Source organism: Daucus carota, chromosome 5, assembly GCF_001625215.2.
Source record: "Daucus carota subsp. sativus chromosome 5, DH1 v3.0, whole genome shotgun sequence".
NCBI lineage: Eukaryota > Viridiplantae > Streptophyta > Magnoliopsida > Apiales > Apiaceae > Daucus > Daucus carota.
The window spans coordinates 30,582,086-30,594,125 of record NC_030385.2 but is presented as its reverse complement, the minus strand read 5'-3'; the positions used below and the strand labels follow the sequence as shown (position 1 = coordinate 30,594,125).

The 12,040-nt window shown below is 33.0% G+C and overlaps 1 protein-coding gene across 1 annotated transcript; it reads right to left on the bottom strand.

Annotated features, from left to right (window-relative positions):
* Positions 1–253: 253 nt before the first annotated feature.
* LOC108220893 (uncharacterized) lies at positions 254–4,574 on the bottom strand. The gene is made up of 9 exons (XM_017394774.2): positions 4,350–4,574; positions 4,146–4,267; positions 3,750–3,850; positions 2,897–3,092; positions 2,726–2,818; positions 2,192–2,251; positions 1,968–2,042; positions 1,643–1,723; positions 254–736 (listed from the first exon to the last, which is right to left on the bottom strand). Exons 1-9 carry the CDS (start codon positions 4,471–4,473, stop codon positions 386–388), a joined length of 1,203 nt encoding a protein of 400 aa, XP_017250263.1. The 5' UTR covers positions 4,474–4,574; the 3' UTR covers positions 254–385.
* Positions 4,575–12,040: the final 7,466 nt, after the last annotated feature.

Sequence of the window (12,040 nt, the reverse complement as noted above, 5' to 3'; positions counted from 1 at the left end):
GTTCGGGAAGTATTTGATGGTGGCCTTCCATGTTTTGTTACTAAATCTACCATGTGTTTGATAGTGAATTGAGGTTTTATAAGTTTATGCATTGGTAATCTTAATTTGAGCTTGTCAATGGGTGCAAATGAAGGAAATCTCCTGCAATGATGGTAGGTGTGTGTATGATTTTTGTTGCTGCTCGATACTGGAGCAAGTCCACAGGTCCGGGGAAGTTTGCTATTTATAGTTCGGTTTGTAGTGTTAAAGAGTCTTCTGAAAATTGTTGTCCTGCTTTAGCAAATTGAACCATATGTTCCCTTGTTATGTCCCTTTAGGTACAGATAGTACAAGCACAAAAGTTGAGGTACACAAAATACAATGTGATAGTTCAAAAATGCCTATGTTAAACTACATTCAATTGAGGATCAGTAGGATATCTCCTTACTGCATTTGAGGATGTAACTGTGTGAACATAAACATTGCTCTCACAGTCAATTTTGTAAGCAACATTGAGGCCTTCTAGAATTAGGTGATAAATTTTGTCACCGTTTGATGAAAGATCCATGCTGCTTTCATTAGATTCGTCCTCTGGGTGATTGCTCACATCACTATTATTAATTGTACTACCATTTTGTTGTATTAACTGAGAGTCATGAGGTGCATTTCTTTGTGAAACTGATCGTATATCCCATGAGAGCACCTGCCTGATTAAGTTTTTAAACTCGTTAGGGGATCCATAGAGGGACTTTCTTTCCTGCAAAAGGGGGAAAAGGGTGACCATTTAAAAAATTTTAGTTTTAGAATAAATCTGTCCTAATCCTAAAAACAGGAAAAAGGAGAAAAGAAAAAAGGTCTTCTACCACATACGCACTTAGATGCAATGTATGTGATTTTTGAAATTGGTAGAAAAGCACCGGTGAAGCTCGCCTAAGCGCTAAAAAATGCTAAAAGCACGCAGAGTTTATAAAAGATGAAGATGCACTCAAGAAGTCGAACCTGAAGATCCACCTCAGATGTAACTCATTGAGTTTCTTCAACTCTACTAATAGATTAAGATGGTGCGAGGGGATAGAGTTTGAACTAAATGACTCTAAAACTTGTTGAACATTATTAAACGATGCTTCATGCTTATTTCAGACATTTGTATTATGTTAAGTATGTTATATTATGTCTGAAAGCTGAGACTATGCCAAGTATCATTTTTTTTTTTATAAATTTGTGATTAATTTCTTTTCATAAGAAAGTGTGTGTTTGATGGTCTTCAAGTTGGGTCTTGCGCTCTTCAACAATGTGCGCATTAAATAACACTGAGTACAATAATAGAAGGTACAATTTCGTGAGCTAAATTATATTAGTGAATTAGTAATAAAAAAATATATATACTAAGTACAAAATTTCCTTGCTAAAATAATTACTTTTAGCCATTTAGGGTTCTGGGTTCTCCGATATTTCCAACTTTGATTAATTAATTGGATTGATATTTTCCGCATCTTATGGGTTGTGATCTGTACAAATAACTCTCATAAGTGACTAACAAATTCTAGTGGTAGCACTTCTTTTGCAGTTGTAGAGGTAGGATTTCTAAAGGTATCTTCAAGGAAGATGCTTATCAAACTTTTTTAATCAGCTGAAAAATTAAAAAGAATATAAAGAATCTTACTAAGTTTGTCCAACAATCAGTGAGGCTGGTGAAAAATCCATCGGCAAAGTTTACTGAAGCTACAGAAATTAGATCATCGACCTGCATGCATATACTTTTAAAAATTAGGGTCGCAAACATTCGCAAGATCATAACAAGATGATAAAGATATAAGGTCGCAAACATTCGCAAGATCATAACAAGATGATAAAGATATAATAAAGCAGTGATATAGATAGGATCTCAAAAAACAGCATAAATTATCTGTACCATCCAATATGTTGCTTGTTTAAGTATAAAGTTGACTGAAGTTCCTATTGATCTGAAAGCAGTTGAGAGATTATACCTCTACCCACTTCGGCACTTTTGCTCCTTCAATGTTGTCACAGTATGGTAAATACGGTTTGATGTCCAGGACAGGCTGCAAAATTTAAGGAGACGCATTTAACCATGGAAGTAGTCAAGTGCCAGGTCCACTTGCATTTGAGACATCTTATGACCAAACAAAGATACATTCTTTATTATAGGTTTTCAGCGTAGCAGGGCAATCAAATTAACATACTAACTTACCGTCCCGTCAACTAGATCTATCCCAGAAAGTTGAACCATATTCCCCTTTACTTCCTCCACCTATATCACAAGAAAACCATATGAGAAAGTAACTCATAGTAGTTACAATCATGTCATGTGCAACGCTACATACTTGATTCATGTTATAATATATATTTAACAAGATTAAATGATCCCATTGAACTTGTGATATTTAGAAAAGTAATACTCTCTCTGCAAAGAATCAGAAAATATGTTTGTATCTGTATAAACAAAGTTTCTGAAACAAAGAAGTCCCCATGATTGTTAAACATACTTCATTGGTCTGGTTTACTACATAAGGCAATTTTATTACCAAAAACATCATATACTATGTCTTGTACATCAAATTCAACTACCACAATGTTTCTCTGTTGTACATCCAGTTGCACTTCAGTATAATTTGTGGTTATCTCTCTGTTTGTGTTGTATGTGTCAGGGGTGGGGGTTTCTAGGATAGAGATGACATAGCAATGTGTCAAGTGAGCAAAATAAGGTACAAACGCAGTACTAGACCTTTGCCACGGTAAGTCCAATAGGGCATGGGCGATGCGGAGATCTTGTAGCAAAAACTCCCTTCTTTTCACCTTTTAGCCTTGGCACTCTTACCTACAGGTAGTCCAACTGTGTCAGGGATTCACTAGAACAAAATCAACTAGACAAATATTAGCACGGATAATACTGTACCTTTGCCTTGAACTTGGACCTAGATGGATGCTTCCATAACTTTTCGAGATCTGTATTTAGATGAAAGACATAGAGAATCCAACAGTGAGAATACTCCTCAAGTCCCTCAAGAGATGCTGGAGGAGCCTGAGCTGAATCAAATACTAAGGTAGCCCTAGCAAGAGGCACTAGTAAGGGCTGCCTAGGGGCGCCATTCCTACAAAAACAAAATGTATTCCCTTATTAGTCATTGCACAGACATAAATCATCAACTTTTACTGTATCAAACATTAATATGCAAATACATGAAGAGAGCTAGTTTCGAACTTTATATTATTCAGGTATTGTATTTATATTGCAAGCTGATTTATTGCTAGATTATTAACCAAGTTTCAATCATTCAGATTTCTGACAGAAGCAGAGTATCAACATATATGTACTCAATTCATGAACAGCTAAGTAGCTAGAAAATCCATTTTTTTTTTTCATGGTTACAATAAGCCTAAGGATTAGGAAATCTATGAGATCTTTATATGGGCACTGCCACCACCTTTTCTAGTATTTTAAAAAAGACTAGAGGCAACCTTTTCTAGCTTATTTCTAACTTGAAGCCGACTTCTGGCTTTTTACACAAATAGACATTTTTCAGTTAAAGTCGAAAATGGCTTAAAGCCCGGGCTTTAAGCCCAGACAAACAGGCTCCTAGTGACTCGGTCCCTCTGGCTTATGATATGTCATCGAATGCGAATTAAAAGGCAAGAAATAAAAGTCCTTTATGCAAGTATAACTGAAAAATAATTAAATTTCTATTTAGCAAAAAAATGATAAATTCTACAGAGAATAAGCAGCAGCACTGATATATATTGCAAGTTACCTTGTCGAGAAGCATGACTGGATAGTAGCAATAGGTGACATTGGATAAGACGTCCACTCAGATTTCTCTGACTTAGACTGAAGTAGTGCCTTTCTCAAATCCTACAACAATTAATCAAACAATATAAGACATACAGCTCATCTGTATCGATGTCGTATTCCTACTTGACAAATATACCAGTGCTAGAACAAATTCATATATTTAGAATCACAAAAGATAGCTAAAATAAATGCCATAAGCTGCCTACTTTAAACAATCCAATATCAAAAGTTCTACAGAAACTGATCACTCCTCCAATCGTAAAATTCAGAAACATACATAGGAATAAATTACAAATTGATTCAGCTAACTGAAGTATGTGACTTTTCATATACACATACATATAAGACACAGTACCTGTTGAGCCCTAATACGACCCTGTCTCTCAGCAGCACACTTGTCCGAACAAGCCTTCAAAGACACCTCAAGTTGTTGAAGCTTTAAATTCACTTGTCTTGATTTTTTTGTCCATGAATAAACTAAAACAAAACACAACAAATATACTTATACACAGTTTTATTACAGCAACTGCACGTACAATTAAACAATGACAATAGTTACCGTAGATTGCTGTGGAGACAGAGAGAGTTGCTAGGGTTAGTGTAATAGAGATTACTCCCCATTTAGACAGTGCTAATGTTTCGCTCGAAGCCGCCATTGACAAATTAGAATTACATACATACATATGCTCTGTGTCTATGTATTCATCACCAAAAACAATCTTGCATTCCCGCCCCCAAATATGTCCATGTTTCCGGGTTTTGCCCACGTCTCAACTCTCAAAGCCCATTGTCGCGGGTTTTATTTGACTACCAACATTGTGGGCTGGAATAAATGAAGCCCACCTATATTTGTGCAATTCAAACGAGAAAAAAGAAATGTACTTTTGGAATCTAAAATATTAAGCAAAATAAATCGATTCATACGAATCATATACCCAACAACATGTTCGGTAACCTTAGCCCACAACATGTCCATTGGACATTGGTTGCCCCTTCTTTACCCAATCTTGTCGGTGTGTCTCCGTCTGATATTTTTTATTTTTTTTTTTGAAACTATCCGTCTGATATATTTTGAAAATTTTTGCGACAACATTTTTCTTCATTATTTTTTTCTTTTGGAATAATTTGTCGGTCTTATATTTTATTTTCTAAAGTATCATTTTTCAATATTCTTTTTTCTCATTTTAATAATTTTGTCTGTCAAATAAAATTTCTCATAATATTTGTCATCATTTTGTTCAATGCAGTTGGATAATATTTTCAATATTAATTATCATTAACCCACACAATTTTCAAAGTTTTTTAAATTAATAAATATGAAAATCTCATAAAATGAAGGATTTCTTGATTATCTTCATATGTAATCAATATAATTTTAATAATAATAATAAGACATTATATCTAATATTTTTTAATATATATGAAATTTTTCAAAAATAAAATGTTAAAATAGAGAGGAGGGGTAGCATGATGTCCGCGTACTTGCCAAGAACTCGGTGTTCCGTGGAATACCATCGTGGTTCAAAATGAAAAGAGTTACTCCAACTGTTGAAGACAAAATATCTGGAGTAAATGAAGACAAGAAACACATGTATCGATAAGACCGAGCACTAAATCCGAAGACCGAAAGAAATGGTCTTAAACTTCAAGTCAAGCCGTTAATTTATTTAGGCACACGCTTCTTACTTTAGGGAATAAAGTGAGCCAATTTTTCAATGGCTTCTGGAAAAGAATATGGACAAGTATCACAATGATGGACCAGCATTCACACCATGCTAACTACATCCCGCGCTAACGTTAAAAGATGAATCGCAAAAGTTAAAAGCCTAAGTAAACGTATTTCTTTAATTCGATGAATCTAGTCCATGCCAATATTATTCTATATCGGTGCACATCCCTATATTTACACAATTTCTGAAATGGATGTTTAAACGGGAAGTGGTCTTTTACATCTGCATAATCGTGGTTAAATTCTTTATATTCGTGTTTAAAATTTATGATTTCATGCAACGAGCAGGGGCGGAACCAAGGGGGGCTAACCCCGGCGCCAGCCCGGGCTGAGAAAAAAATTATAAGTATAATTTATTTATTTTTAGTTTTCTAGCCCGGGGACAAATTTAAAAATGATTATATATATAAAAAATAGCCCACTTAACATTGTGGTTTACATCGAGAAGGCCATATTTAAAAACATAGACGATGAAGTTAACCAACTAAAGTATGCATATTTACTTTTAATTTTTTTGCTGAAATTTTAATAATAATTTAGCCCGGGGTCAAAATTAATCCTGATTCCGCCCCTGGCAACGAGAGAAACGTAGAGTTAAAAAAGGATATAACCTTACAAATGAATGATAGTGCAAAAGATAAGATGAACAGACATTTAAACTTTTGTGTATCCTCTTTCTACGTTGCTTTTGCTTCACTTCTGGATCTCTCTTTACAAATTACAACTATACACACTCATGCCATGCAATTCGTTTCATAAAAAGCTTTCTTTCTCACGCCAAAAAGTATTACTACTGTATAAATCATGAAACATGCGAGGGAGTAGCCCCTTTTCTTCTAAAGTTGATTAAACAGGCATGAATAACCCACTTAAAAGTCTCTTTTGGAATGCTGACCACTATTTTTTCCATTATGGGAAGATTAACAGTGAAGCGAAAATTACTTTTCATACTCTCATTGTTCATTTGCACGTTTCCATCTTTAATCCGTGATAAAACTAACTAAATTAACCACATATAATCACTAATCAGTAATTATCAACCCCGAACAATCTGATCAACCAATCCTGTAAGAACAGTTTTAGCCTCTTGAGTATTGACAACCGACGTCTTAATCTTCAATTTTGATTGTTTAGAAAATATGAGCAGGGCCCACTTTAGGCTTCAATTAAATTGGGTTAGGTCGACCCATTCCTCCTCCACTGATTTCTGTTTGATGAGCATGAATTGGTCTCTCGAGAATTAATTAGCCGGCAGTATTTATTTAAGTCAATATTTGAACTTCCTAGAATCAAACATAACAGAAGCACTATAATATCGGAACTTTTGCCGTTGATCTTAGAAAATTAAACTACGACGAAAACAATGGTAGTATCATAGTATTAGTTTAGAGATACGAATGTATAATTATACGTTAAGGCATTATTAAGCTGTACTAGAAGTGTAGTCAAAGCTTCAATTATTGACAAAGAGTCTAAAATCAAATGTTTTGATTCTATCTATCAAGTTGTGATCTCAACAAGGTCAGAAAATTTTGATTCCTCGTTTTCTATCGACGTAGCCGGTTGCCGTAAATTACTCCCTCCGTCCCTTCAAGTAGTTTCACTGTTTTCACGCATTTTGAGACTCCTATAAAGTATAGTTTCATAATTTTTTTTCTAAAATTTTCTTATTCTGAATAAAAGTTTAAACATCAAACTTTTATTTAGGGAAAAAAAGTTAAAAAATATATTATGAAACTATACTTTAAATGAATGTTAAAAAATGTGTGAAAAAATAACGTAAAAAAATGAGAGGGACAGATAGAGTGATTTTTAGCTGACTTTCGATGAATGAATTACGTGTATATATAATCATCAAGTAGATGTATATGATTTGTCTAAGAACAAAGTGAGTGAGGCAATCACATGGAGATCGATCACCAGGATTTTGATTCTAAACCTGACCAGGACAGTCCAACTAAAAACACGTATAATACCTTCTTATTATTCTCTTAAACAAAAACTAACACAGATTAACAACCTCTAAAAGTGCTCTTCTTTCTTTATTAGCACCAAAGGTCAGTTTGTCGGGCTGGCTATTGTATAAATTTAGTGGGTATTATTATTACTATATTATTAACCCGGACCCACTTATTTTATATATATAATTATATGAAAAGCTTCTCTGCAGACGCAATACAATTGACACTTGATGAGAGGCTTCTCTAAAGTGTATCCAAATGTACAAGCATTTGTCAAGTACAGAAATAATATTTTCTACCATAAAGCAAGGCCGTGGTATATTAATAAGCCATGCCGGCCTTGGTCTTTAATGTATACCCATAAACAGGTGAAATAGGACGTGTATTTATAAAGGAAAGAAACGAAGCAGCAAAGAAACAGTTGGATTACTTACATTTATATTCCGGAAAGAATTTTAAATTATGGAGGGCGTTGGATCTTAAAAGTATGATTTTGTCTTTCTTAATGATTGTCAGTCCTTGGCCCTGCCATTCATTCCGACCTAATTTTCATAAAATTATATGCGGTGCCTATTACGGTGGTAGGAGTATTAGTTACTCCATTTCGAAATCTAAATTATTACACCGTTTTAGAGCAACTCCAAGGCACCATCTCCCTTACTTATAATGAGCTTATGTGGACAAGAATAGGGGTTTAAGTAAAAATTGTTCACTCCAACCCTCCTCTCCTTACCTAAAATTTTTAGGTGAGAGAAAACAAAACCCCTTATTTAGAGGATAGAAAAGCCCCTATTTCTTCCACCTCATCTCCCTCTCTCATTTTCTTTCATTTTTCATTTTTCCACCTTTTTTTTATCTCCCCATCATAGTGGGTGTTTGTTTCCCTCTTTTAAGCCGGGCTTCTGATTTATAAGTTAGAAACACTTATTTCGTACCGTTTGTGTAAAAAGTCAAAAACCACTTATAAAAAGTTAGGAATGCTAGCTTTTGTTTCAGGGTTTCTGCTTATTTGCCAAACACTTTAATCACTTAGAAGTCTTAACTTGTTTCTAACTTCTACTCTACTTTTTTATTGCAAGAAACACTTATTTTAAGCTCACCCTAATAGCCCCATAGTAGAAGTTCTAATAAAATATTATTTTTTTCAAATATATGGATGATTATGGGTAATACCATTGAAGTAAAACAACTTTTTGGTTATCTATATTTTAAGTAACCATTAATATATTATATTTTAGGGGTTCAAAATAGGTAACACCATTGGGGTTGCTCTTATGTCTTTTTTAAAGTACTCATTTGTTAGACTGCTAAAAAAAATGTTACTTTAGTTTTTACCAAAAAATATTATATAAAAGAGAACTTCATTAATTTCAGTTACTCAATTAAATATTTTGATATGCGTAAAGATTATATAATTAAGATTTCAAAATGAAACTACGGTAGTATCTTATAAATAGTTATGTAGCATTTCATTATAGATATAATTGATATTTATTGTGAAATTTATAATAAAATACAAATAAAATGTGATTCTATTTTAGAATAACATATATGTATAATTTAAGTAAATTATACATATCGGTCCGGGGCAAGAGAAAGAGAGGTTGTACTCGTCGGACGAGGGTTGATCAGTTAAGTTTGAGTATGGGAGCCCGAATATGACGGGTGATATGCCATTAAATAAAAATGCTTGGACTTGGCGTATCAGGGTAGTTAAGACCTGGTCTCATGACTTAGATTTTGAGTGTTATGACATTATACTTTAAGTAAAAAGTTTAGCTCAGTCATTGGCACATGCATTAGTGAGAAGATGTTTTAAATATTATGACGTTATGTTTTGACGAAAGGGCTCAGATCATTTATTAGTGGATATATTCGCGATAAAGGTGAGTCTCATGTGTTAAGAATCATGACCAATGTCGGTCGAAATTATTATATATTGCGGGAAACTCAATTTTTCAAATTTTTTTAAAAACTTGAGTGGGGAAATTCAAATTTTCATCGAAAACGAATTTTGGCCTGAAAAGGACGGTCGAAAATAGCGGTCGAAATTAATTATTTTCGACCAGAATTTATTTTCGATCAGCCTAATTTCGACCGGTTTTCCTCCGGTCGAAAATGACTATTTTCGATCGTATACGATCAAAAATGGTCATTTTCGACCAGAAATTGACTGTCGAAAATGACCGCTTTTCCTGTAGTGTATATATATCTCACACAATATACTAAGCCAAAGGTTTATACGGAAATAGTCTCCCTACTCTTCAGAGCAGGAGCATGATCTTCGTATATAATTTAACACTTTTGAATTAAAAAACAAAATATTGATCTCATGACTGGTTTCAAATATAATAATTTTGTATAATTATATCTCTGTCACATGATAATAGTGAAATATCATATCGATTTTAATTGTTTTTGGGATAAAAGATTGTATGATTTTTTTTGTTTATTAATTAAAATTGTAATTATATATTATAAAATAAATGTAAAATTTCGTTTATTATATATGTTTTCCTGAAAATTTATTATGAATATCCATATAAAAGGATTATAGAGTGTCTGAGACATGTTGCTCATAATATAAAATCATCTTTCGGGAGACCGCATAAATGTTAGGTATACCGTTTTGTCTTTGCATTATTATTCAGTTTTACTTTTCCACTAATTTTTTGTTTTACTTTCAAAAGCATAAACCTAATTCATCTCACAGTCGCACGCAACTTCTTTCTGTTTGATACTAAAAGTTTATATTGTAAAAACTTGAATGATGGCTTGTGTGTAAAGTCTCTCAACTATAGAACACAGCAGTGCGAATCAAACTGCCTTTCCGATGCATTAGTGGACGAAAAGTATTTAACTTTTTTATGTGCATCTCCATCTCAATTCTCAATCATAAGTAGGATATTCAATATTAATTTAATTGAAGGATCTTAATCCAAGGTATTTATATCTCTCTTAATAGTTATAATTTCAACAGTAGGATATATCTCAGTATGCGGATTTAATTGATAGAATTTACCTAAATTCGGTTGATTTATTGAATTCACTTGTTTAACTAACAAAAAAGGGCCGCTTCATCCTAAATTCATTCAAATATAGAAATGGTCAGAACTCAAAAGTGAATTAAAGTTGCTTTGAGTGCAAGAACAAGAAGCTAGAGTAACCTTTTTATTGTGGGGGTTGATGATGCATAATAATGTGTTCACTCGAACAGCTGTGAACAATTGTACCTGTCTGTTTGCTTAAAGTAGGAACACGATGATATGATTTAAAATTAATCAAAGGTGTGGTGGGTCTTGGTACTCTTGTATTGACATCCTCCATGGGGTCTCCTAGCCTCGTTATTTTACCATCAACTAGATTTGGGAAGATCGAAGTTTTAATTATACAGTAGAATTAGATTATTAAACCATGATATTTACATGTGAATAGACAATGTGAAGTTTGGACATGTGGGGAAGGGGCCTCATATGTCGTAATGTCGATTCTTTCTTCGGCTGAAATGACTCCTTTAGAGAACTCTGCAACGTGCGTTGTGGCTGTGTTTATTGCATTGCCAATCCTCACTTGGAGAAAGAAAGAACCGGCAATTTGACGCGCAACAGGCTAACACGAAACGAAACAACACGAAAATAATGAATATGAGTTTTGATTTTTAATATACGAAACACGAAAGTACACGAACACGAAATTATATGATAGATTTGTGTCGGATATGGATTTTCATTTTGGTACACGAAATATTTGCACATAAATTTTATTATATATATGTTATGATATATTATATATATAATTGTGTTAAATAAATATATTTTTTATGTATATGTAGATACATATTATAGATACATTAACAAATTTGTAGATAATTGTATGCGAGCATAAATATATCATTCATATTTAGTAAAATTATATAGGAAAATATATATTAAGACTATTTTTTGATTAAAATTATATTAATATTTTTATATATAATATACACGAAAAATACACGAAACGTTTCGAATCGGATACGGATTTCAAATTAGGTACACGAAATCAATAACGGACAGATACAGGTTTCACCTTCGAATACACAAACACGAAAATACACGAAACGAAACGATTACGACCTCCAGAAACACCACGGTAATTTACCCTTTGCAATAGCAAGATCTCTCGAGAATAATTTACTCTATTAATTAGTATTTCTTTTGCTGGGGTAGGGCGCTAGATAACACATGACAAATTCAGTGGTGGTGAGAGATTGAAATTTGAAACATCATCCTAAATTCTCCATAGTCTCGGTTTAATATTGAAATACTAATTTTGCAGTTTGTATATATTTTTAGAGTTAAGTTCTATGGAGTATACAAAAATATTGGAGTATTGGAGTACAAGTCTTAATTTTTTAGTTTAATTATAAATAATATATTTAGTTATGCAAATTTATATACAATCTATCATTTATAAGTTGTTTTGCACATAATTGTCTATCAATCGTTAATATCTTTCAACTTTAACAAGTATTAATATTATTGTTCTGCTTATTAGTTATATTGCAGAACATATACCTGTAAT

Excerpts from the sequence above, each read along its gene's own strand:
- LOC108220893 (XM_017394774.2), bottom strand. The coding sequence starts at position 4,473 with ATGTATGTATGTAATTCTAATTTGTCAATGGCGGCTTCGAGCGAAACA. Across the intron at positions 4,268-4,349 it reads TGTCTCCACAGCAATCTACG|TTTATTCATGGACAAAAAAA; the intron begins GTAACTATTGTC and ends GTTTTGTTTTAG. Across the intron at positions 2,252-2,725 it reads TTGGACTTACCGTGGCAAAG|GTGGAGGAAGTAAAGGGGAA; the intron begins GTCTAGTACTGC and ends CTTGTGATATAG.